At 40.6% G+C, this 26,970-nt stretch overlaps 1 protein-coding gene across 11 annotated transcripts in view; it reads left to right on the plus strand.

Moving 5' to 3' along the window:
• The window catches only part of sec16a (SEC16 homolog A, endoplasmic reticulum export factor), a 257,384-nt gene that overhangs the window by 21,505 nt on the left and 208,909 nt on the right, over window positions 1-26,970 (plus strand). For 9 of the 11 annotated variants that reach the window (XM_028810200.2, XM_028810204.2, XM_028810205.2 and 6 more), the window contains exon 2: window positions 15,559-19,271. In XM_028810200.2, coding sequence (XP_028666033.1) covers window positions 15,624-19,271 — 3,648 coding nt within the window. In that variant the 5' untranslated portion in view covers window positions 15,559-15,623. Of the gene's footprint in view, window positions 1-15,551; window positions 19,272-26,970 lie in introns of those variants that run through there. The other 2 variants (XM_028810208.2, XM_051932344.1) reach the window with 2 other exon arrangements.

Genomic DNA, 26,970 nt, shown 5'->3' on the forward strand with positions numbered 1-26,970 from the left:
AGAGGTGAAGTTTAAAAATGGAGTTTTAAAAGTATTTTGAAAGGTTTTTCATTTATAGCCGACATTCTATATTTTTGGTATACATGTGCAAGCTGTTTCACCAGTTCTTTCATAAGCAAATTAGTGGTTGTGGATTAAAGATTACACTGAGGATTGTTGGGGGAGAGACAGTACCAAGTACATCTAGGGACTAAATTGTTCAGAGCTTTTTATGTAATGAATAGTATAGTACTTTAAAATCAATTGTGAAGGAGACAGCCATCCAGTTTATTAAAGCTAAGGTCAAGTAAATGAGCTTGGAATATGGAGAAAAACAAAATGTAAACAAACCAAGATACATTACCCCAGAATACTTGGCAATTACGCAGTAGATTCAGACCCAAGACTCAAATGAAGGATTCTGGAAGCACTGGGCAGTAGCATCCATATTACTAACCGAGAATGGTAAACCGGAAGGCACGGACCCAGGTACATGGCGATGGACGCGGAGACACAGTGCGCAGGCGCCTACAGCGCGCGTCTCATAAACCGCAAGCGAAGTCTGATCCACCACGAACGAAGGAGTCACGGCTCAAAAACGAAAGAGCTCAACTAACGAAGGAGTCACGGCTCAAAAACGAAAGAGCTCAACTAACGCCACACAGAAAAGAGGATTCTGCACTGCACCCCAGAGTCAAATGGAAGACACTACGGAGTCCGCAAAGGTCCACAAAGATAGTACGAAAGGCGCAGGCGCCTACATCGTGCTTCTGAACTAAACGTCCACACTACACAGCATGGTCCAGGTAATAAGAATAAACGAACTCTCCGTATTAAACGTACGGCATCCTCACATATCCAAACCATAAGCATATGTGAATCACATTATAGTGATGCATTATTAACAGTACAACCACAGAAAACACTCCGTAGTAACAGTAAGTGCAATTATCCATATTACTAACGGTAGACAATGGATAACTAATGGAGTCACGGTCACGGCTCAAAAACGATCCAGCTCAACTAACGGAGCTACAAAAGCGAGCCCGCATGGATAAAAACAATAAACGTAGGCGCCTACAACGTGCGTCTGAAACCGCGGAAGCAAAACTGTCTCGGCTCCAAAACCAAACAGCTCGACTAACGGAGCCACAAAAACGAGCCCGCATGGACAAATACAATGAACATAGACGCCTACAACGCGCGTCTGAGTGGAGAATATATTGCTTTCCAATGCACAATCAGAGCCACACAATATGTCGTTTGCCAGTTCATTTGGAGCACGAACAAAATGTCTGTTTTCATGCAGGTAATGAGGTCCAAGCAGCGAAGAGAGAGGCCACAAAAGATACTAAACTTACCGCGTGGTTTAAACTCAATCAAAACTATCAGGATGCTAACCAGTGGAAGTATTGGGAGATTCCGGTTCACTATGTTTGTGTTGACAATGGTACGTTCTGGAGAAAACGACATCACCACAGTAATAATGTCATAGGCCGAATGTACACTGTCAGTATTAAGGAGCCGGAAAGGTTTTATCTACAGTTACTTCTTCAGCATGAAACTGGAGCTAAGTCATTTGACGACATTAAAACTGTTCGGATTGGCAACATCATCAAACTCTGTAAGACATTCCAAGAAGCAGTAAATGACAAAGGATATTTATTGGATGATACACTTTGGCAGAAAACTCTAAATGATGCAATATCGTATTCAATGCCAGGTCAAGTTCGCCAACTGTTTTCTTATATCTGTGCATTCTCCTCCCCATCAGATCCATGGCACCTCTGGAATACAAAAAAAAACGAGGAATGATAGAAGACATATGCCACAAGCTACATGGAAATGGTGATTCCTGCATCAACTGTGAAGCCTATGCACTTAAAGACATTCAGTTGGCTCTAATGCTCCTTGGATATACGTTAGATAACTTGAATTTACCAAATGTTCCAGATTCATTACCAACTCTACATTCAACACCAATAAATCTGCAAGAAGAACAACATATTGCGCTAACTATGATTTCCAGTTTAAATACCTTACAATCTGCTGCTTTTAATAAGATTGTTCTTTTCTTGATGGCCCTGGGGGAAGCGGAAAGACATACCTTTATGAAACACTTATACAGTAATCCCTCGCTATATTGCGCTTCGCCTTTCGCGGCTTCACTCCATCGCGGATTTTATATGTAAGCATATTTAAATATATATCGCGGATTTTTTGCTGGTTCGCGGATTTCTGCGGACAATGTGTCTTTTAATTTCTGGTACATGCTTCCTCAGTTGGTTTGCCCAGTTCATTTCATACAAAGGACGCTATTGGCAGATGGCTGAGAAGCTACCCAGCTTACTTTTCTCTCTCTCTTGCGCTGACTTTCTCTGATCCTGACGTAGGGGGATTGAGCAGGTGGGCTGTTCGCACACCTAGACGATACGGACGCTCGTCTAAAAATGGTGAAAGATTATCTTCACATTGCTATCTTTTGTGCAGCTGCTTCCTGAAATGACATGCTGCACGGTGCTTCGCATACTTAAAAGCTCGAAGGGCACGTATTGATTTTTGATTGAAAAACAAATTCTGTCTCTCTCTATCTCTCTCTCTCTCTCTCTGCTCCTGACGGAGGGGGTGTGAGCTGCCGCCTTCAACAGCTTTGTGCCGCGGTGCTTCGCATACTTAAAAGCCAAACAGCCCTATTGATTTGTTTGCTTTTCTCTATCTCTGTGACATGATCTGCTCCTGACACGCACTCCTTTGAAGAGGAAGATATGTTTGCATTCTTTTAATTGTGAGACGGAACTGTCATCTCTGTCTTGTCATGGAGCACAGTTTAAACTTTTGAAAAAGAGACAAATGTTTGTTTGCAGTGTTTGAATAATGTTCCTGTCTCTCTACAACCTCCTGTGTTTCTGCGCAAATCTGTGACCCAAGCATGACAATATAAAAATAACCATATAAACATATGGTTTCTACTTCGTGGATTTTCTTATTTCGCGGGTGGCTCTGGAACGCAACCCCCGTGATGGAGGAGGGATTACTGTACATTTCTTTACTGCAAAACAACAGTTAATTATTGCATCAGCTACAATCGGAGTAGCAGCTAATTTGTTGATAAATGGTCGCACATGTCACTCCTTATTCAAAATTCCAGTCCCAATCACGGAAACATTGGTATCAACTATGAAAATGAACAGAAACAATGCACAAGAAATCCGTCTTGCAAAACTGTTGATTTTAGACGAATGTACAACATTTACTCAACACCATTGATAAACTTCTCTAAACGTTAATGAATAATAATATTCCATTTGGAGGAAAAGTACTGTTATTAGGAGGAGATTTTCGACAATGCTTAGCTATTGTTCCACATGCCATGCGTTCAGCTATTGTTCAGTCCAGTTTGAAATACGCAGACAATTGGCATTACTTTGAGACAATACATTTGGTACAAAACATGCGATGTCCAGATCCAGAATATATCAATTGGTTATTGCAACTAGGAGATGGAAACCTTACCAATACATATGGACTTCACCCAGATATTATTCAGATCCCTCAAGTCTTTGTCTGTGACGACTTAGTGACGGAGATGTTTGGAACAGCAATCTCATTAGACCAGATACCACTATTAACACAATGGGCTATATTATGTCCAAAGAATATTGACGTTGATTGCATAAATAACCAGGTCATTGCGTTACTTCCTGGAGAAAGCCGCCTCTTTCTAAGTACTGACAATGTTGATTCTGAGGACGAGAATGAGCATCTTAATTTCCCCTTAGAATATTTAAACACTATTATCCCAGCCGAGTTACCACAACACAATCTTAACCTTAAAATCGGGACAATAGTCATGCTATTAAGAAACCTTAATACTAAACAAGGTTTATGCAACGGTACACGTTTAGTCATCAACACCATCACAGACAATGTTATTGAAGCAAAAGAACTTACAGGATCACATTCTAACAATACTGTTTTGATTCCTAGAGTTGACCTTACAAGTTCTGACCTGGAATTAATTACCTTTTACACTTAAACGACGCCAATTTCCCATTAAACCTGCATTTGCCATGACAATCAACAAATCCCAAGGACAAACCATGGACAGAGTTGGCATATATCTCTCTGGGCCTGTATTTGGACATGGACAACTTTATGTTGCCTTCTCAAGAGTTCGGCGTTCATCTGACATTAAAGTTAAAGTTATAGATACTCCATACCAAGGAAAACTTATTCAAGGACAACACACCATCTTTACTACAAATGTTGTGTATAAAGAAATATTCCAATAAATCTTTCTAATGTGCCATGCTATGGGTTCTTTACTTCCTTTGTTCGTCATCTACACCTTTACACTCCAATATATCTCATACATACATCAATGTATTTCAGGTTACCCAACACCAGGGGTTGGCGGAGCCCCCTAGTTTATTACTAAAATATTAAAAAGTTTCTGTTTTAACAATGTGTTTACACAGATTACTGTAGAAATGGAACACACATGAAATGCGTGTGTTCCAAATAACGATCTATTATTTCCACTCTAAAACTCCACTTCAGTCACTCCCAGATAATCAAACAAGGCATGAGCTGGGAAAACTTAGTGAACGTTTTCCGATGGTGGGGGATGGAATAGCCGGCTTTTTGCTGCTCGTCTTAATCGGCACATTTAGAAGACAAAAGAGAGGTGAGGACGGTTTTAAGGTGGGCCGGATCTACTAGTTTTTTCGTAGACTCTGGTAATTCTAGTGTTAATGATGGTTCAGTTGGTAAAGATGTCACCACCAAGTTGCACTTGTTTTATTTTATTTTATTTTAATTTGGTGAATACTGTGTAATGCACCTGGGCTTGAAGTCTTGGAAGTAATATTATTATTACTAGAAGTTGCACTATTATTTATTAGTTTAAATATTATGCAGTTTAATGATGGTGAAGTTGTTTATAAAGTCACTTTAACCCTTTGCGGTCGTTAGGCCAGAAAACTGGCCTTAGTAAAAAGTGCGCAATAGGTCGTCAGGCCACCGCTGGTGGCCCTGCAAGTTTCTGACCGATTTGCACAGTCGCCTGGTCGAGAAAAGTGGCCTGTGTTATTCCTACGTGCTTGAAAAAAATAACTGCTGTAATTATTGGCGTTTTTTCAATAATTAATTACGACTAATGTAGCGTGACGTTGAAAATTAAATACGACTGCAAAGGGTTAACATGTCCGTGGACAGAGATTGTTAACATTAACAAAGTGTAGTTGGTTTACAAAAAATATTTACTATTTATTCCTTTTCTAAGACATGTTCAGTGCAATAAAATGCCTCTTTGGATGGTTGAAAATATGTTGTCAAAATTTTAGTTTAAGTTGTTTGCAAACATTATTCAATAAAAAGGCTCTATATTTTGACTGCATCTGTCACGCAATGTTATTCCTTCTCTTCATTAGTGCCACCCCCTTGAAAACTACACTTTATGGGGCCATGAAAACCTGTATTAATATTTGTGTGCGCATTAAAATGTTTTTTTGTACAATGTACAATTCTCATGACCGTGGAATAGGTTATTCTTAGCCAGTAATTGCAGTGGAAAATGTGGTTACCATCCACTCAGGCATGGGGAAAAAAAATACCGTCCAATACCGTGAAACCGGTATAATTTGGAAAAATACTGTGATATAGAATTTTGGTCATACTGCCCAGCACTAATATATAATTTTTTTTTTTATATATAGCTTCAGTGCTGCGTGGGAGGAGTTGTTATGTATATTGTGTTAATGGATCTACTTTTTTGTGGTGTATGTATACTGTTAACCATTACGTGTGCATGTGCACATTGATACAAGTTCTCTTGGTAATACAACAAGTTACAATAAAAAGAAAAACATAAAAAGTGATTATTACACAGCATTTCTCAATTTTATATAAGGTAGAATGTTGTAAGACACAACAACACTAAGGCAGTTTACCATTAGGAGACTCAAGGAATGGCTGATGAAAATGGGACTTTGCAGTCATGTGAAAAATAAACGGGCTGCATAGGTAGACTTGATACAGGGGTGGCTTAATAGCTTTGTGCATGTTGACCTTTAGAGATCTAGGTGTGTGTTTGCGTGTGCTCTTCTCTTTATTTTCTTCTTTGGTATTGTAATCAAACTGTCAGCTGTCTTCACTTATAAATTTCAGTGAGTGTGTATGCCTACGTTCACATGTGTGCTCTCTTGTGTGTACCTCTGTGTGTTGCACATACTGTATATGTATAAATAATTTCTGCATCTCAAGAACTGCTTGTGCAAAAATTTTACAAATCAATAGGCTTGCTCCTTTGACTAAATGAAGCAGACTGCAAAACATCCTGGTCAAGTTAAACAATTTCTGTGGCAATTGTCATGTAACATATGTCAAACTGTTTTTGAAGGCTATGGAGGTAAGTAATGGACCAAATACAATAGGTCTTTAGCTCGTCCCAAGATAAACCCAATGCAGCTTGTTTGTTTTTCAGACAATGCAGACATGCACACAACAAACACCATGCTGAAATCAATTTATCTTGACGTTTTTATCATCATAAAATCAGAATCTGAACTTAACATGTTAGCTTTTTTTTTTTTTTTTTTTGACCCCATCACCAGACTTCAATTTACAGTAAGCCATTAAGACAGTAACACTACTAATGTCTTTGCTATATTTTTAAATCAGTATAATGATGTCTTGATAAAAAAGGTATAATTTTCTGTCAGGAACATGAAACATTGTGGCACAGGGTAGAAGAGCAAAAGGCTTTTAATGTTTTGAGTCATTTAACTTCTGTCTGGTAAGAAATCTATGTCTTACATGATCTATAAAAATGAGTTTTTTTCAGTACAGGAACACCACTGATGTGAAAGCATTTGAAAAGAAAACAAATCTGAGTAATGACGATACCTCACTCACTCTCTGGGATAATACAGCAGCATTGTTAGTGTCACATCCTTCCGTTACTTCTGGCAGCTCAAAATTCTTATCAGACAATAAAGAATCTGAGACATCAACAATGTACAAGCCATCTTTTGGAGAGTATTGCTTTTCATGATAGTGATGGCTAGTATTTGAAGCCATACTGTGTAAAAAGGGGGCTTCAATTACACAATACTCAGTTCATCTCACGGTCTTTGCTGCCATCTAGCAGGTAAAATCAAACAGTACAATGTAGGAGATTTTTGTAGGTGCTTTTTCCAGTAGTTTCAGCCTTCTTTGCTTTGTTGTGACAAGTTTTAAGCTTGACCTTAAAGTTAGTAACAGGATTAGTTGTTTGCCTTTTTGACAAATGGAAATTTAGAGAATTGTGTAAGGAATGAAAGTTTAATTTTTGGATAAAATGCTTGCAGTTTTGCATTTTTAAAGCTCTTGATTAACTAGTCGATTATCAAAATAGATGTTAATTACAGACCTACATGATTTAGTTCATTACATTTTGAATAAGTACTGTTTATTACAATAGATAATAACAAAAATTGCTTTCCTCATTCAGATCACAGGCATGGAAATCTGTAATTGAAAAATAAAGGTGCAGTTGTATTTTGGTGTAGTTTAACGTTTACGTGACCTAAACATAAGTTTATATATATATATATATATATATATGTAGAAAATAATGTACAAATTAAAGCTGCACTATTCTGTGGAAGGAATTGCAAAGAAATCTTTTAATTGAGTGAAAATTTATGCAAATATAATATAAATTTGTGATGAATGTTTGTTTATACACTAAATGAAACGTGCATTCTTTCTTGTTTTGAGACTTCCTTAATCAAATTTTGTGGGTGCAGGTGCCTAGTGTCTATCCTGCAAGTATCATTTACATGGCAAGTACCAGATTTGGGCCATCTACCATAGTAGTCACATTTGCATTCTGTTTAAATAGTCTATTGGGTGTGCCATTAGATATGTTAATTTTCTGGCAGGAAAACCTGGATACTTGCGGGGAATATCCATGCATAACTAGAAGTAATGTACAGTTTGCCCCCTGACAGTTTCAAGGCTGAGTCCTCGGCATGGGCTGCTGCAGTCTAACCTCCTAGCCCATGTACTAGTCTATTATGTTTACACTTCTTTTAAAGATGAAGTGTTCAGTAATGCAGTTGTTATTATTAGCGTGAACCTCTGAGGTTGTTTATCTTTACAGCATTGAGCAGGTTTGTCTCTGCCTCTAGGAGACCCATGTGGTACTTTGACTGTGGTTCTGGTTAACAACAGCTGCACCAGATTGCTTTAAACTTCCCAAGGTACCTTTGCAGGGCCCTCCAGAGCCTTTTTTCTTTGCGTATAGCTCCTATTAGAATCATCCCTCTCCATTTGTTTTTATTTGTTAGCGATGATGACAACCAACCTCACCCCCCCCCCCCCCCCCCCACAAATTCATTTAAAAGTTCAACTTGTTTTTCAATAAATGTGCAGCAAGTAAGCCACATAAAGTATTTATTAAAATGAAAGCAAGGTGCTGCTTTATGTAACATACACCTTTATCTTTTATTTTACCAGTTGTTAAATTGTTTTCATTGTGCACTTTGTTTAGTGATGATTATTTTTTTTTTGTTTGCAGCACTTTTAGCAAGTAGAATCATTTTTGTTAAGATTGTGGTTAAAACATGGTGAAAGATGTTTTCCTTAGCCCCTCTGCAGCGTAGCCCTCGCATGCCCTCAAACAGACGGGCTGATGCTGCGCTTTGTCAGGAGCTCCCAGTTTCTTTCTCCGGGTCCTCCTCTTGCTTTGGGGTGCACTGACGGTCTGGGTCCCCTTATGGGAAGAAGGGAGACCCCTTACCGCCTGCACCCCTTTCGACGCCGGCAGTCGCTGCAAGGCTGTTTGACAGCCGATGTGTATTTGCTGCCTCCCTGAACACTCCTCTGCCGCACTGTCAGTCATCATGGCTGCGTCTCCTGTAGTGGGCGGGGCAGCTTGGCAAGCAGTACTAACCATGACTGCGGTTGTTGCGCTCCGCCCTCCCCTTTCCTCTATGGCACAGGCCTCACTCACCTGTACCACTGTGTTTGCAGGCTGGAGGATGACATGCCGCACCTCTGAAGCCACTCTGTGAGGGCTCCCAACGGCGCGCTGAGCTTCTTCTCTGGTCCTTCTTTCGTCTCCTGCAGGACCTGAAAAACCTGAGCCAGGGACTGCAGGGGTAAAAGGACAGCCTCCATCTCCTGAACAGTCCTGAAGAAGAGAGTGTCCCCAGTCGGCAGTTGACTTGGACTCCCCTCATTTCCATCTGCCAACTGTGAGTCACCGAGGCCCTGTGCTTTCTGCGCTGGTGCCTCCAGGATGTCTTTGGGAGTGGGGTGGAGGTTCGCCGCCCCCGTCTCCAAACCTTTCTCAGTGGGCAACTGACACACGCCCTCCACACCCTTCCCTGTCACAGGGAGGAACTCTTGCTCCTCCGCTGGGAAAACCTTACTGGGGATGTCATCTGGGCTCTTGTCCCCCGATTGTTTTCCGGGGTTGAACAGGGCCCCCAGGTCAGTGTTGCTCCCATCGGAGCTTGCCCCACCGTCACGCCACAGACCAGCGTCTGCAGGCCACCTACATGGATCCGGCTCCTCGCCACCTAGTAGGCAAGTAGACGCACAAAAAGCATACCTCTCCCAGGGCGGAAAATCCCTGGGCCCATTACCTACCTCTCTGTGGATCCCGTGGCCCTGAACAGTGTGGCCGTGCCTGGCCGCTGATTTAAGAGCCCGCCAGGTCTTTTTCCCCATCAAGTGTGGTGTCCCTCAGAGCTGTCGCGGGGTGTTTCTCCTGCGGCCCCCTGCCGCTTGTGTAGGCACGTGCCTTGTGCTGCTCTGCTGCCTTGTGAACGCGCTCTGTCCTGTAGTGCTGTGCGCGCTGTACTGTACAGGAGCACGTTCTCTGCCTCGGGTGTGCGCTCTGCGCTGTAGTGCTGTACGTGTTCTCCGCGCTGTGCTGAACGTGCTCTCACGCTGCTGTGCCGGTCAGTTACACAATATTTTCCATAGGTCCTGGCCCAACAGATGGACCGGAATCCTGCCGGCTACTTTAGTGTAACAATAGCGCCTTCTTGCACCCGACCCGGCACAGACTCACATGGAGGCACATGTAAAAATCAAATAAAGGTTTATTTTTCTTCAGCTGGAGGGCACATCTTCCCTGTGAACCCCCCAGCTACAACACAGTCCCAAACAAAGCACTAAGCAAATCACCACAAATATACCCTTCAGGCACCACCACTGCCCCAGATCTGACGCTGTTAGTTTTTATCTGAAACTGGGAATAACTATAGATGTAAGTGGTGTTTTGAGACAATGGAACTGGAAAATCTCTGATACGAAGGGATAAAGGCTGACAAACAGATGCTGGTGTATCATGTCTTTTTGGTATGTCATTGTCGCCTGAATTTTTTTTATTTTGTTTTATTGAGTGTTCCTGCTCACGCTGAATTAGTATGCACCTTATGGTCTGTAATGTCAAAGCCGCACTGATAAAAAACAGGCATAGGTATATATGATATTTGGAATAGTTCATTTTATGACCTGTTTAGTAAATTTTGGAAAACATTGTGGCACTGGTTCAACATTATTCATATTATTCATATTCATTTGCATGCCTTCTTGCGGTTGTAATTAGTGACCAGGTTTTTTTTTTTTTTGCTTTTTTTTCTGATCTTGCCCAGTCTCCACATTTTGGTGCATGGTGGTGTTTCTTTTGTACTCCAGGACATGCAGAGGAAAGAATAGTACAGAGAGGTCAGTTCCACGCTATATGCAATCATCAAATTCAAATGTTAACAGTTCCTCACTCAAGAACTGTCCTTCCTACATTTACGACATGTGTGCCTGTTGCAATGTTCACACTTCTCTCTATGCTGTGGTTCCTATTACATTGAAGGGGCACCTGACACTGACTAAGTTTGCTTTCCTGGGGTAAGTGGCAGTCTTGGAACAGAAGCTTGTCGATGTTGATTCCTCTTTTTCTTTTTCCATTGCCTTTTCTTGTAAGAAGCGATGACAAAGTTCCTCTGCAAGGTGAGCAAAGAACACTCTTCTTTTCTCAGTGGATCCTGTGCATGCCTTGTACAGTACATGTGTGTTCATCACTGCCAAGTCAAGAATGTTGTAGCACACAGCAACTGGCCGCCCGCGTGCTCCAGCTTGCACTGAATAAGCTCACGCCTTCTGGTGCATGATGTCAGTGCAGCACCAGGGGAGAAAAAAAGAAAGAGACAAATATATGTGACATTTTGAAGAAATCATTTTGTGACCTTAATTGTACCAATCAGAAAACATCATCGCACTAATGCAGGGGTCGGCAACCCGCGGCTCTGGAGCCACATGCGGCTCTTCAGCCTCCTTGTAGTGGCTCCCTTTGGCCTTGACAAAAAAAAAACCATGAAAATGAATAATGGCAATTTCTTAATTTATGTTGTATTTATATATATGTTTATTTACGACTACTACTGTTATACATTTTAACATCTAATTTAGAGAGTTTAATTCTGCGTGGACAGCAGCATTTGCCTTCACCGCCAACGACGCTGGCTTACCGGTGTGCTTAATATGTGGCGATAAATTATCGAACAACAAAAAATGTAACGTTGAAATACATTTTCGAAACAAGCACTCAGCATTCAAAATACCCAAGTGAAGATAAGCGAAAGAGAGCAATTTCGGAACTGCAACGGAAAGCTGAACAGAGCAAACATACTTTCAAAAAGTGGATCACTTCTACACAGTCAACTACAGCTGCTGGTTTTGTGGCAGCTCAAGAGATCGTAAGGAGGGGTAAGCCGTTCACAGACGGAGAATACATGAAAAAATCGTTCATAAAAATATCAGAGCATCTATTCTCCGACTTTAAAAACAAACGGGAAATTGTTCAGAAAATGCAAGCTGCATTTAGAGAAAGGTTCAGTGAGTATGGAACGGAAAAAAACACTCTCTCCTTCCCTGTCACACCCCTGGACATCGACCCATCCCTGCTGAACACATCCGCATTCACAGGAGTGAGTAAGTAAGCCCGATCTAGAACTTGAACTGGACGACATAGCAGATAAAGATTAATGGGTGTCCAAGTTCAAATGCCTGACAGCGGATCTTGAAGAAGTCACCCGTCAGAAGGCTACTCTCGCTAAAGAGCACAAATGGAGTGATATTGAAAACCTCCCCAAACCCGACAAATTTGTTTTCGACACGTGGAGTGCCATTCCCGAAACGTATATGAACAGGAAAAAAATATGCATTTGGAGTCCTGTCCATCTTTGGCTCAACATACTTATGTGAGCAAGTTTTCTCAAGCATGAACTTCATAAAGTCCAAATATCGCTCCTGCCTCACACATGAGAGCCTGCAGTCCTGTGTGAAGGTCAAAGTCACATCGTACAGCCCCGACATAGAGATGATCAGCAGCGAACTTCATGAACAGAAGTCACATTAAACAGGTGAGAACAATAGCATTTAATATGCTATTATTTTTCAGAAAAAAAAACACATTCATTTCGGACCAGGAGCTGATGTAGGTTTTTTTGTATGTTCAGGTGCTTCAGTTGATTCAGCACACTGAAATGGAATTTAATGTTTACTTTTTTAAAGCTGCTAAGCTACAGCTAAATGTTTTATTTATATTAAAGTGGACTAGTTTTTATTTTAATTTTACACAGGTATAGGAAGGACCCAAATAGGCCTGCATAGTTCAGTTTAATTTATTTCAAAGCAGGCCTACACATGCACACTGCACTTCTGTTTGTTGTATTCTGTGGTTGTAACAAGTAAAATCTAAAAAAAGATTAAAACTTTTAAAAGTTTATAAGCTGTGTTATGTTTTGCGGCTCCAGACTATTTTTCTTTGGAGGAAGGGGGGGCAAAATGGCTCTTTTCATAGTGAAGGTTGCAGACCCCTGCACTAATGCAATATTTTTTGAAAATGAACAGCGTCAGATCGGGTGTAAATTTATTCTGGTGTTGTTAATTAGGGTCAGATCAGGAAGGGGGAGAGAGTGTGAACGTGACTGAGAGAATAAAACTGAAAAAAGCTAACTTTTACAAGTACCATAAATTTACACCCGATCTGATGCTGTTTGTTTTCAAATAGTGGGCTGTAAAAGTTTCAGCATGTTCCCTATGGAAAGGCAAAAATCTGTTCCTGACAGCCAGCTGAACTTAACGAAAATGTCGTTATTGTAGTGCTACTGAAAGTCTATTTATGATGAGACATGCATGTTTCATAACATTAGGTTTTAAGTATTTGAGCCATTGGTGCCTTTCTCTCTGTTTTCTACAATGAATAGCTAGCCAGTGACAAGTCAGCATCTGCCCACTGAATCCAGATCACAGCATCAGTGAGATTATTACTTTTTGACTGACCTGTTGCTTAACTGCTGTGAGCACACTCGTCTTTGATAAAATCACTTATGATAGTAGCATTTGTCCTGAATGTGGGCCTTTTTGGGGTCTAAAACTCACACCTAGTCAACTTATCTATGGTAAGCTGTGAAGAGTAATTTAAGAAACTGAACCATCATGAAAGTTGTTATACACATTAAGATAGTAACTTGGTGTGTTTGAGCCTATATCCACCCATGCTTAATTCTGTAGTTTTTAATGGTTTGCTCAGATATGCTGATGTTGTCATTACATACATATTTTACCTTAACCTGCTTAATAAATTTGGGCACATGGGGAACTGGTTCATGGGTGGTTAGGGGGATGCATATTTTACCTTAACCTGCTTAGTAAATTTGGGCACATGGGGAACTGGTTCATGGGTGGTTAGGGGGATGCACATGCAGCACTGCCTCTTAATTCTTCATGTATGAAATTAACCAATAAGATATTTTAAAGAGAAAGAAGGGATATTTAACTTTGAGTCTAATTCATAATGAAAATTTTAAGTGGTTACAGAGTAGGATAGGTAGAGCAGGAGAAAAGCTTCGGAAGTACAATCCAACTGAGACCAATATCTTTACCATGCAGTTTATGAAACAGAAAGAAAGAGGGGGTAAAAAAGGCACTCGTCTTTGGTGCTTCTGTACATGTGAGTGTGTTTTGACTTAAATGAAGTTAATTATGGTGGAATAAATTAAATGGTTTGTATTCACTATATAAATGTAAAGAATTATTAAACTAAAAAACAGAGGAACAAAATAAAGAGCCATAAATATTTAGCAAAAAAGCTGCATAATAGCTTTGCCTAGCAACTAATTAGTCTTTCTGTTGTACTTTTTTTTTTTTTTGTCTCGGACTGCACAACTACAAGATACTTTACACTGTGTCACACTGATAAAGAAAAATCATTTAAAACATTTAATTAGAAAACATAATTTTACCTAGCTGATACAGAAAGGCAATTAGTTTATGTTTTGGTTAGCCTGTTTAATAGTACATCTAATAAAAAGTATGAAAGGAATAACAAAAGCATATCCTGTCTGAGACTTAACCATTTTTGGGAGGAGGGGATGCCCTTTTGATTTTTCACAGTAAAAATTGTAGTGATGAGTAAGGTATTCCTAAGTTCCCAAGTATCTTTTACTGGAAAACTGATGTGGGTTTTTCTATACTTTTTTCCTCTGCCTTGTTCCTTCGCACTCCTAAAAATGTTTCATAATAGCTTAGTACTATTTGATTTTTTGTTTGGCACTTTTTTTCTTCTGTCCTGTTTGCTGAACCAAGCTCTTAATAACACCCTAAAATACATTTTCACACAGGGTGAGGTTTTGTATATGTTGCGTATCCAAGGAAGCAGGGTTTAAGGATCAGAGGGAGTGTTTTTCTGGCTAAAATATGCATTGTATACAATAAAAATTTCCTGTATATATTTTTTTTAATTCCCCCTCACAATAATTGACCTTTTTCATAACTTGAAACAATTTTTCAAAGCTCAAGGTATTATTGTTCCAAAATCTCATGAAGTTTCCTGACTATGATAAACAAAGTTCAGGAAAATGGATGTCTAAATAATACTGAGCAAAAGATAATGTCTATGTAAATGTCTTGCATATTAATATTGTCTCCTCTCTTCTAGTTATTTACTTATTTTAATCAGTATTTTTTTTATTTTTCTAACTTCTGTCCCAAGTATGGGAAATGGGGAAAAAATACATTATCTTTAGCCACTCATGCATTTCTAAAAATGATCTTGTGTTGCACTATTTGGGTAAAATATTTTTCTAATGGACAAATTTATGTCTTGTTTCACACAGGCAGCTCCTACCGTATTACTGCTAAAGAAAGGTCAGAGGTACTGGTACTCAAAGACATGTTAGAGCACTTTGTTTTTTGTTATTATTTAAATATTTCTGATTATTAATGTTAACATTGAGTGTTTTATGCTACTACTCCCTGTAGTTTTTTTTTTCTGTTTCAGAGTGCTTACTGTTTTATTGTTGCTTTCAATCTTTTAAGCAATTATAGCTTCCCTAATTCATCATGAAGTAAATGAATGTATGTTTTCACATAGTAAAGAAACTAACCACTAGGTCGCTATCAAAGTACACCCACGTTTTTTTTTTTTATCTTACACAATATTTACATGTTATTTGTCTCATCCAGTGGTCTATTCTAATAGTTTACATGTAATACCTGTTTTTTTTTTGTTTCTGTCCACAGTTGACCAGAACTGTAAAAGTGAGAAATTTTGGAATTGAAGTTTTTTCAGCAAAACCTAGGCTGCAATGCAGTCACCACCTCAAACTGCGCCTGCTGGGGCCACTGGTCCCCCACCTTCAGGAGGAATACCTAACATTTTCCGGAGGAGTAGTCCTTATAACAGACGGGCAAATGTACCAGTTTCAGGGTCATCTGCACCAGTGCCACCCATAACAGATCCATTTGCCTATGGAAGGCAGACTCCTCAAAATGCTGTGGGAAATCCTCTTCCAAAAAGTAATCCTCTCACCGTTCAGAATCAAGTTTTGACAGGGCCACCCCAGACCGTTCCAGTCCAGCATCAGATGAATTTGGATAATAAGCAAGGAATTCTGCCTGCATCGGGACTGGGAGGAGTTAATGTGTTTACAGTGAATAACATGGTTACTCCAGTTTCAGCCGTAGGGCATAATAGTAATTTACTTCCTATGCCAGTTTCTTCTAGTTTAGATTCAGGACAATGTAACTCTGTGGAGAGCACTTCTATTAATGCACTTCAGATACATGATGTAAGTTCAGAAATTTCATCTCGTGGAATAGCCTCTCTGCAAAACAGACCTTCTTATGGACATCATACAAGAGGAGATCTTGGATCTTATAACTCTACTGTCCCCAGTGCAGTACCCCCAAACTCTCAGCCTTCAGTGATAAACTGGATGCAAGACAACCGGCCACCTTCAGATCAGAATTATTTACAGCCAAGTGAGCTTCACTCTCAAAATCCTAGTGTTTCTTCAATAACTTCCTCTTTTGCAGGTGCACACTCTCAGAATCCTTTCCACACTGAACACAAGTCACCAATCCTTCTACAAAATGCAAGCAATGAAAAGCATGAGATTTCTGAAAAAGCAGAAGATAATAAACACCTAGCCTTCCAGCATAGCAAACAAACATTTAATTCTGACAATTATTTCTCCCAAAATATTCCAGAGCCTTGGATTAGCCAGTCTGTTAAGGACCAGTTCTACCATCAAGAGGGGAGAGCCGAAGGAACTCCATCAAATTCCGTTAATAGAATGCCAGACTATTCTGCTCAAACAGGATTTCATGTACAAGCCAACCACATTACATATGAAACAGATAAGGGAACAGTTGGAATGTTTTTTAAAGGAGATGAAATTGAAAATGAAGAAACTCTTTCCAGTGAGAGCCATGCCAGTAATGGAGTTTCTGTACCAGAACTGTATGTTCAGAACCTTGGAATGTTCAGTAGTCAGGTGCAGGGTCAGGTATCTGCACCACAAGTGGGCAATGAAGCGGCTCATAGTACACACCATAGCTTAGACAGTAGTGTTCCAGGTAATGGTAATTTACCCTTGTGTAATGAAGGAAATGCATATTTAGATAACAGTTCTTTTACCAATGTGTCCCAAAAAGTTACTGGGATTCACTTTGATAATGTGGAAAACCTGGAATGTGTACCAAATATAGAGGTTTTGCCAAGTAAACCACTTAATGTCCCAGGTATACATCAGAGTCCTGTGGAGAACATGGGCATTGATTTAGGGCCCTGTTCTGGAAAGCCTGTGTCTGGCATTGCTGACAGTTTTGAAGCTGGCCCTAACTTGGAGACACCAGATTCAGTACCTCATACCGTTCGATCTGAAAGTGTTTCCTCAGGCTATAGTAATGTAAGTCATAGCAGTAACTCCAACTGTCGAAGACCTCAAGGAGTAGTAGGAACATTTATTCAGCAGGAAGTTGCAAAATCTACTGAGGAAGTGTCTCCAAACTATTTTGAACAAATTGACACATCACCTTCTGCAGAGTTTATTGAAGAAAATGGCCCTAATGGTGTATATCACAAGGAGCTTTCTCAGCCTTCTACACCAAGCCCTCCTAAACCAACTGGTGTATTTCGAGCCAGTGCAAATAGCTCCTTTGAACCAGTTCGCTCTAGGGGAGTAGGAATAAAACCTGCTGAGATTGATAAAGCTCGATTGGTAATGGAAAAATCAAAAGATACTTTTGTGTCTGATGCCTCACCTGGGAACCTTGAGCATCCTCCTGATAACCTGGAAACTCTGTTCATGCCTCATCCACATTCATCTACTGCAAATACTAAGATAGGTTTGGAAAATGTTCAGATGGTGCCTGAAAAAAGACCCTCAAACAGAGCACATGCTACACGTTTGAAATGCCAGAGTCCTGCCACTACACTTTGGGCCCAAAATGAAATGCCAGTTTTAGGAGCCAATATTCTCCTTGTTCCAGCAGCCCCTGCGGTGCATCATAATTTAGTTAAGCAGCCAAGTACAGAAGTTATTCAGCCACCAGAAGATGGTCCTTTGGAACATCAGCTGGAACAGCAAGTTCAAGCCCAGGATTCTCTGTCTTTCAAACCTAGGACAACTTTAGAGAATTTGGAGAACCCACCAACAATAGGGACTGGTGAATACTTGAAGCAGCATCCAAATGTGAGTTATGCAAGCCTATTAATCCCTTCCCCACCAGCTGATTCATTTAATAATCAAGCCCACTTGATTGCCCAGCCTACTCAAAATTACACTCTTCCTCCACCAAATAATTGTCCAGTGTCTGTACCTAATCAGAGTAATAAAAATGTATTTGATTCTTTAAATCGAAACGCAAATGAACTGATCTTGCCTGGAGCAAGCCTGGCACCCATAGCCAATTCTGGTCAGACAGGTTTAAGTATAAATTCATCTCTGCCTAATAAACAGTGGCCGCAATTTTCTGTAACCTCAAATCAGCCTGGAATTACCAGTTCTCAGCCAGCAAACTTGTCAGTTCAAACCCTCCCAGGTCAGGCTCCCCTTAATTTAGCTCAAGACAGTCGATCAAATGAGAAAAGGTCTCCAGAAAGTGCTTCTTTTGATCCATCTACAAGTTTATCAAATTCTTCTTCAGATCCTAGCTTGCTTCAGGTTCAAAGTGTAAATCCTTTGTTTTCTGAGAGTAACACACAGACACAGACTATTGTTACACATCAGGTTTCCTCTAATTATGAACTTCTTGATTTCACTATGCATGCAGTCAATCAAAGCAGATGTTCAACTCATTCGAATCAGTTACCTGCTACTGGTTCTCACCCTTCAACATCTGCTTCAGTAGGCATGAAGCAGGAAAATCAAACAATTAACGCTTCAGATTTTTATCTCCAGGTTACCAAAGATGCTAAATTGTCAACAGTGAGTGGAATAGAACAGAATGGACAACCAAAGCTACTGCCAAGTCTGCCTTCTCAACAGAATACTGTTAACAGTTCCCAGCCAACAACAAACATGTACCACCAGTCACCTCCTCCAGCAGTTTTTCATGGAAATGATGCACAGGATGCAAAGTCAGTAACATCTAATAAAAATTATCCATCTGTGCACCTTGTCCCAAAAGAATCCCTTGAAAGTGAAGCTTCTGATCCTCCATCAAGATATGAAAATGCAGCACCTAAAGTTCCACTCAATCCCATGTATGTTCCGCCAGGTGCTGATTTGCAGACCCAGTCTTTTAATTCTTCTCTGCAGTTTCCTCAAGTGTCACGCCCAGGCCCTTCACATACACCACAGCAGATTTATGGACCACCTCCACAACAGCAGATTTCAGCTTATGGATATTATGGTGGTGGTGCTTATCCTGATTATTCAGGTGGAAGACAAGGGCCCTATCCATCCCCATACCCACTTGACCCAAGGACTGCTCAAGCATATTATAAGGTACTTTTATCAGTTTATTCTTTTACTTTTTTAAATTGTTATTTAAAGCAAATCTGATTTATAATTATAAGGTTATTGATTGATTGATTATAAAGAGCATGTGCATATACATTGAACTTTTATATAATAGATTTTGCACATAAACAATATTTTAGAATTAATTTAATTGAAAGAGTCCTTATGAAAAAAAACATTACAGGAGAACTACCCTTAGCTAGCCTATGAATTTGGGCCAGCAGAAGCACCTAAAAAGTATATGCACATAGATTACACTGCGGTGGTATATGCCATAACCATGATAATTTTTAATTATATTGTGATACATTTTTGGTCACACTGCCCCCTCTTAGAACTAGGATTTTGTGACATTTCAAAAAGCTGAATCATTTCCGTGAAATATTTACTCTTTTATAAGTTTCTTAAACCAGCTATTGGTGCCAATATAAATCTTGCAATGGCAAATGTTGCAAACCTAACAAAATAATTATCTGACCAACCAGATTTCAAAAGCATCTTGTCACAAGCACTGCTCTATAAAGAATATATCCTGAATTATCTTTGAATCAACTCATTTAATAGTACACATTTTAATTTTTAGTTTTGATTTTAAACCGTGTTTTTCAGTTACTGGAGAGAAAATGTCAGAGAGTAAATGTGGAATGTGCACATGGTAAGATTATTTAGGTGATTCAAAAAGATTCCGTCCTTGAACAATATCTTGAAATTCCCCCAAGATTATAAAATTCCCCCTTTTTGTTGTTGCAGTGTGGGAATCCTTGTGACCATCACATATGTAAATTTGAGCCCTGCATTGCATTTTTCTACTTATTACTGCCAATATGATAGTTGGGTCAAGTAATTGATGGATATAGCACTATTTTAAAGCTGCTGTTAATATTTGTACGTGTGTCTGTGTATGTATATATGTATGTGTGTGTATGTATGTGTATATATATATATATATATATATATATATATATATATATATATATATATATATATATATATATACATACACACACATACATATATACATACACAGATCTTATCTCAAATCAATTTTCCCCATTGAATGAATTGAAATGCCATTAATCCGTTCCAAACCCCCAAAAAACACTGCAATTTTTTTGTTACGTTTTTAAATAAGAAAAATGTACTTATAATTAACGAATATTGTATAAAAACACAATACAATAGAATGTACTGCAATAAACTGGTTTTATTAAGTACAGTACAGTATAATATACAGCATTTACCTTGGAGATCAAACGAGTTGAAGATGCTGACGGAGGCGGTGGAAAAAGGCTGAACTGAATAACTGAATGTTATTCACTGATTTTTGCCCTTTTCACCACACCTTCCTCACTTTCATCTGCAGGGGTTAAAAAAAAAAAAAAAAACCTGTTCAATGAGGCCTGTTTCATCCTCCCTTTCAGAATGTTTCTGAAATGCGTCATGCAGGTGTCACTAAATAGGGCTGTCGCGCGCCCAGTTCAAACTTTTTCTGGGTGTTTCTTTTGAATAAAGTCTGAAAGTTTCTCCCACAATCCCAACATTTCTTTTATCTCACTTGTAGAGATAACTTCCTCTGCCTCCTCCGTGTCACTTATGTCCTGCAAAACCTCCGTGTGCTGCTGCGTCTGTATCTCCTTTAGCTCTTCCGTTGTTAGTTCCTCAGAGTGCTCCTCGATGAGCTCATTGATGTCACCTTCATCCATGTCCAGGCTTGCTGGGGGATATATCCTTTGGCCGCTATTATTCCTGCAAAAGTTTTGAGGTAATCCTCCGCTGCCATCATATCCGCGCTCGCTGCCTCACCATGCCTGACAACAGAGTGAATGCCGGTCCTCTTTTTAAAATTCTCGAACCAGCCCCGACTGGCTTTAAACGGCTCGCCCGATGCCAAGTCTGTCAAAGTGCCTGGGGTCTGCTGCTGCAAATCAGCGTAAATCGCTCGTGCCTTCTCACAGATTATAGCCTCTTTCACGGTATCTCCTGCGAGCTGCTTCTCCGTCAACCACACAATCAGCAGCTTCTCCATATTTTCATGGATAGATGTCCACTGTTTAGAAATGATTTTAACGCCCTTGGCTGGCGTTATAGCCTTTATCGACTCCTTCTGCTTCAGTATGGTGCAGATTGTGGAAGTGCTATGCTTGTACTGCTTCGCCAAATTGACTGCACGCACACCTTGTTCATGTTTTTCTATAATTTCTTCCTTTAATTCAATGCACATCATCTGCTGCTTCTTCTCTGCACTGTCCTGCACACTCACTTTCTTCAGACCCATAGTTGGAAAAGTTTTGCAAAATAACTGCAAGCACAAATGCGAGCACAACACTGAAGCTTCCACTGTGAGCCAACTGCTTAAAGTGAACGAGTGAGACACGGGATGTTGTGGCATTCACTGTGGCGAGCTGTATGAACTAGCGGTGGGATGGCGTATCTGAAGCTGGTTCGTAACCCAAATTTTAGCTCTCAACTCAAAGCAACAATCGGCCAAAAATCTCAAAAAACTCGTTAGTTGGGATACTCAGAAGTCAAGGTATCACTATGTATATATATATATATATATTAAATATAATAAATTACGCACTATATGGACAAAAGTATTGGGACGTCTGAGCATTACACCAACAGGGACTTTAATGACATTGCATTCGAATACACTGACTTTAATATGGAGTTGCTTATAAACTATTTTAGTAAAAAAGCACTCACAAATCACTAGAAATGGCCTGTGTAAAGATAAAGCAGACTGACAAATTGAGATCCAAAAGTGAACAGTGCACTGTTTTACAAAAATGATTTGAATGGAAAAATCATTGTAAAGTGGAGACACATGTGATTTGGACCTATGTTGGCAAAGAAATTGAACCTGAAAGACATTTACATTTTTCCAAAAGATCAACTCCGGTTTCCTCCCACGGTCCAAAGAAATTGGCCCTAGTGTGTGCTTGGTGTGTGTGTGTGTGTCCTGTGGTGGGTTGGTGCCCTGCCCGGGATTGGTTTCTGCCTTGCACCCTGTGTTGGCTGGGATTGGCTCCAGCAGACCCCCGTGACCCTGTGTTTGGATTCAGCGGGTTGGAAAATGGGTGGATGGATCCAATCCAAGATGATATAATCATAATAAACCAAGAACAACTGAAAGGAATGAATGGTCAAAGTAATAGAATAGTATTCAGTGGGGATGCAACGATACTAGTTGTGTTGGTACTGGGATTGCTCCTAGGGTATGTAATATCCCTAGATATTCTGATGCTGTACTGGCTCTGTCTTGCAGCTTTCTGAGTAGCAAGTAAGTTCTGTACACTAATTTCAAGAGACAGGATTTTTTAATAGGGACAGGGTGTAAACAAGCCAAAATATTGTAAAGCCATTGCATTCCTTACAATGATTTAAACAAGATTCCAAACAAATCAAAAATAATATCTATATATATAATTCACTAAGCTGCCGCCAGAGCAAGCAAGACACCCATGAAAGCACGCAGGAAGGGGCGTGGATTCACTAAGCCGCCGACAAGTAAGACACCCATGGCGCATGCAGGAAGGAGCCACGGTCACCATCTCCTAAGACCATTGGATACGACGACAACTCACAGGGCCACGCCCACCAACTCGGACGCGATGCCTCGGAAAAAACGCCGTCATTTATGTTCGTCTGTGCTAGAGTACACATGGACCTCTGAGCCACGTTGACTTTTCGGTTACGACGCACGACTGCGTGCACCGTCGCAAACTGTTTTACACGCTACATACAGCAATTCGCATCTGCGACAAACATGTGTCTTCTTAGATGGTCCTGCAGGAACACGGAAGACATTTCCCCGCCCATGACCAGGCGGTGTGTATGCTTTGAGAACGAGGGTGGACGCGGCAGGGCCATCTAAGAAGAGGCTGTGTATCGATATATATAATTCACTAAGCCGCCGCCAGAGCCAGCAAGACACCCATGAAAGCATGCAGCGCTTTGAAAGCAGTCAACTCACAAAGCCCAGCCCACCAACTCACGCCCACCAACTCGAGCACGCGTCTACCCACGCTCTCAAGGCATTCATGGTGCCTGCTCATGTGCCCGGAAGGAACAACTCACTTTCGTTTCTGTTGCAGTACACATGCACCACTGAGCCACGTTGACTTTTCATTATTCTTTTCGGTTTCAGCTGCATTTCCATATATAATCAACCAAGTCGTGGAACCGTGGGATACAAACGACAAAGCACCGGCCAAGAACTCGATCCGCTAGAGAGACACGCCCACCAACTCTTAAGAGCACCAACTCTAATATGCCTGCCCGCCTGACTGTTATCAGCGTTCACCGCAATGTACTGGAATGTAAAACCATCACAACTATCAGACGCTGTCTATATCTAAGAAGATATATAGATATTCATTATTCCCCAGCATGCGTCCACCCACGCTCTCAAGGCATTCACAGTGCCTGCTCATGTGCGCAAACACAACAACTCGCCACACACAAATCTTGCTTAATTTGACTCAACACGGGAAACCTCACCCTGCCCGGACACGGAGAGGATTGACAGATTGATAGCTCTTTCTCGATTCTGTGCGTGGTGTTGCATGGCCGTACTTAGTTGGTGGAGCGATTAGTCTGGTTAATTCCGAAAACGAATGAGACTCCCTCCTGCTTAATAGTTACGCGATCGCCAAGCGGTAGGCGTCCAACTTCTTAGAGGGACAAGTGGCTTTCAGCCACGTGAGATTGAGCATTAACAGGTATGTGATGTCCGGTACTGCACGCACTCTACACTGAATGGATCAACGTGTGTCTACCCGGCGCCGACAGGCGTGGGTAAGCTGTTGAACCCCATTCGTAATGGGCACCGGGGCTTGCAATTGTTCCCCATGAACGAGGAATACCCACTGAGTGCGGGTCATACGCTCCCTCTGAATACGTCCCTGCCCTGTGTACGCACCCCACCCCCCTCCTACTACCATGGTCGGGTGACTTGGTGGATTATATATAGAAAAGCAGCCGGAACCACAAAGAACAATGAAAGGACTACGTGGCTCAGAGGTGCACAGACGACAGCGACTCAGGTGAGGGGTTGGGGGCAGCAAGTCTTGGATAGGCTGCAACAAAATGATGAAAGAACGGGTGCATTTTTTTTCACACAAGCTGGGTGGGTGTTAGTTAATTAGTTACTCAAAGGATTTCAAGATTTAATATGCACAAGCGGTAACACTGCAAAAGCAGCCCAAACCAGAAAAGACGGCTGGCAAAAAGTGGCCGACAAATTAAACGCGTGTGCATTGTACTTACTGAACGCAGCGTTACGAATTTTGCAAATGTTCATTTTTTTCCCTCTGCTTAAAAAACATTAAAAAAGCGGCATGATTATGTGGTGTATACTACGCCACGGGTTGGTATACAGCGTGTAAAACAATTTGTTTGTCGTGGATAATTTGCCTTTTACTTTAAGACGAAGACAATTTCCTGTTAGATTTGCCGTTGCGATGACAATTAATAAGGCACAGGGCCAGACTTTCAAAACGATATGCATGTATCTACCAAAACCAGTTTTCAGTCACGGACAGTTGTATGTTGCTCTCTTCAGAGTTCCATCTTTTCATTCACTTACTGGTATGCCTGCAGGAACACGTGCAGCGAGCGAGAGACACACACACACACACGCGAGAGCGCTGGACGCATTAGAATATTAATACTTCATTACATTGATATACTGGTGTTTTCAGTATTCAAAGCGCTATCCACACAGGGAGGAACCTGGAAGCGAACCCAAAATCTTCCACAGTCTCCTTACTGTAAAGCAGCAACACTATCACTGCGCTACAAGGCAGAGAATGCAGTTAAAGAATGCACCGGGCTCGATTTTATTTTCACTTCTGTTTGGACAACTGTGTCGTTCGGGAAGTGTTCACCCATCAATACATAATTATGCGGCGTATGCTATGCCGCGGGTTGGCTAGTTCATATTTAATACCTCAGAATAGATAGAACTTTAAGTGCCCCCCTGTGCCTAATATGTTTTTCAGATGCACACTGAGATATGATTACATTTTAGTACGCAAATTTTCTGTGTTGCTAATTTGAAGTGGGAATATAGCTAAAAATTATTTCTGAATTCAAAATGCAAAAGTAAGTAAAATAAATAATAACAATAATTTAGCTGGTACACTTTGCATAGCCCTCTCCTCAGACTAAAAATGAGTGTCATGAGGGGATAAATCAAAACTAACCAACCATAAGATAATTTTTGCACATGACACACATTTATGGAATGTTTGATCAGGATAAAAAGCTACAGCATCAAATGTTATTGAATAATCAAAGTTGTATTTGCACTATAAACAGATCAGCATTAAACCTAATTGTTTTGCATGTGCACTGTAGCACATTTACTGCAATGCTTACCGTAGATACTCGCGTATAAGTCGAAAAATTTATGCCTTAAAATTCATTCAAAAAAACAGGATCGACTTATCCGCGGGGCAACACAATTGTCCATAGAATTTGGGTAATGACATTGTACACTCAACGCTTCACGGTGTTAAGTCACCGGTCATCTGCGTTTTCCCATGGTCTTTATTATAAGCCAGCAATACTATTGCTAATTAGCTAGTTTTTTTCTAATTTCATTAAATAATTCTTTAAACTGTGAAATACTTGAATTTGAGCATTAGCTTTTGCAGGTTTTGGATAACAAACATACCATTAGCTGCCACGTGCAACCAGATTTGGAATCAAAAGAACCAAGGCAACGCACGCTATCAATGCAATGCAAGCGCAGCCTGCGATTCAAAAAATTTCTCTGCCTACCTGTTTGTCTTGTCTGACAGTAGCTGAAAAGCAGCATGATGAAAGAGCAGCCTGAAGTAGTCCAGCAGCGGGTGATCTGTTGTGTCCAACAGCAAGCCATGCTGTCTTGTGAAGTCCGGTAGCCAGTTTGGCTCCCACGGATCAATGTCTGGATATTCCTCCCACGCGAACCTTGCCATAGCTGCATCGGCTGTGCGAATGCGTTCAGCTGGCGCGGCATCGGCTGGTGTCCGATCAGCTGATGCCGGCTTCTCACTCTCTTGCTCGATTCCTGATCACTGTCAATAAAATCCGATTCTGAAAAATGAGAGTCCGACTCAGTGGTAATGTGCAAAACATTGTCTGCCGAGTGTTTTCTTTTCTGCACTCGCTTCGCTCCCTTGTGACATATCTTGCCTTTGTTTACATTTCGCAACTCACGCACACGCAAGGATTAGTTGCCGAGTCAACGAGTCTAGCATTTCTCCAAGCACAGAGGGAATGCCTGTGACGTGACAGTGAGTTTTGTCGCCATTAACAGCTGATTGTCGCCCTCTATCTCTGATAGCTGTCAAGTTTTACCCTCGACTTATACGCGGGTCATAACAAATTTCGTAATTTTTGGCTTAAACAATACACTCGACTTATCTGCGAGATCGACTAATACACGAGTATCTATGGTAATTCTTCAAGAAATCTTCAGAATGTATCAGTGATTAGGTAAACAAAATTTAAAGCAGATCCAGCATGTTGAAAATTGTATGGAACTCAAGATGAAAAAGGTTAAAGATCCTAATATCCAAAAACCTCATCAAGAGCATGATGAATCCAAACTGCGTGGCTAGTTCATGTTGCTGTGTACATAGTTGGGTAAATTTAGCTGTACATACTCTCTTCCCAAAATGCTTTCAGAAAG

This window comes from Erpetoichthys calabaricus, chromosome 9 (assembly GCF_900747795.2).
Source record: "Erpetoichthys calabaricus chromosome 9, fErpCal1.3, whole genome shotgun sequence".
In the NCBI taxonomy this organism is placed as follows: Eukaryota; Metazoa; Chordata; class Cladistia; order Polypteriformes; family Polypteridae; genus Erpetoichthys; species Erpetoichthys calabaricus.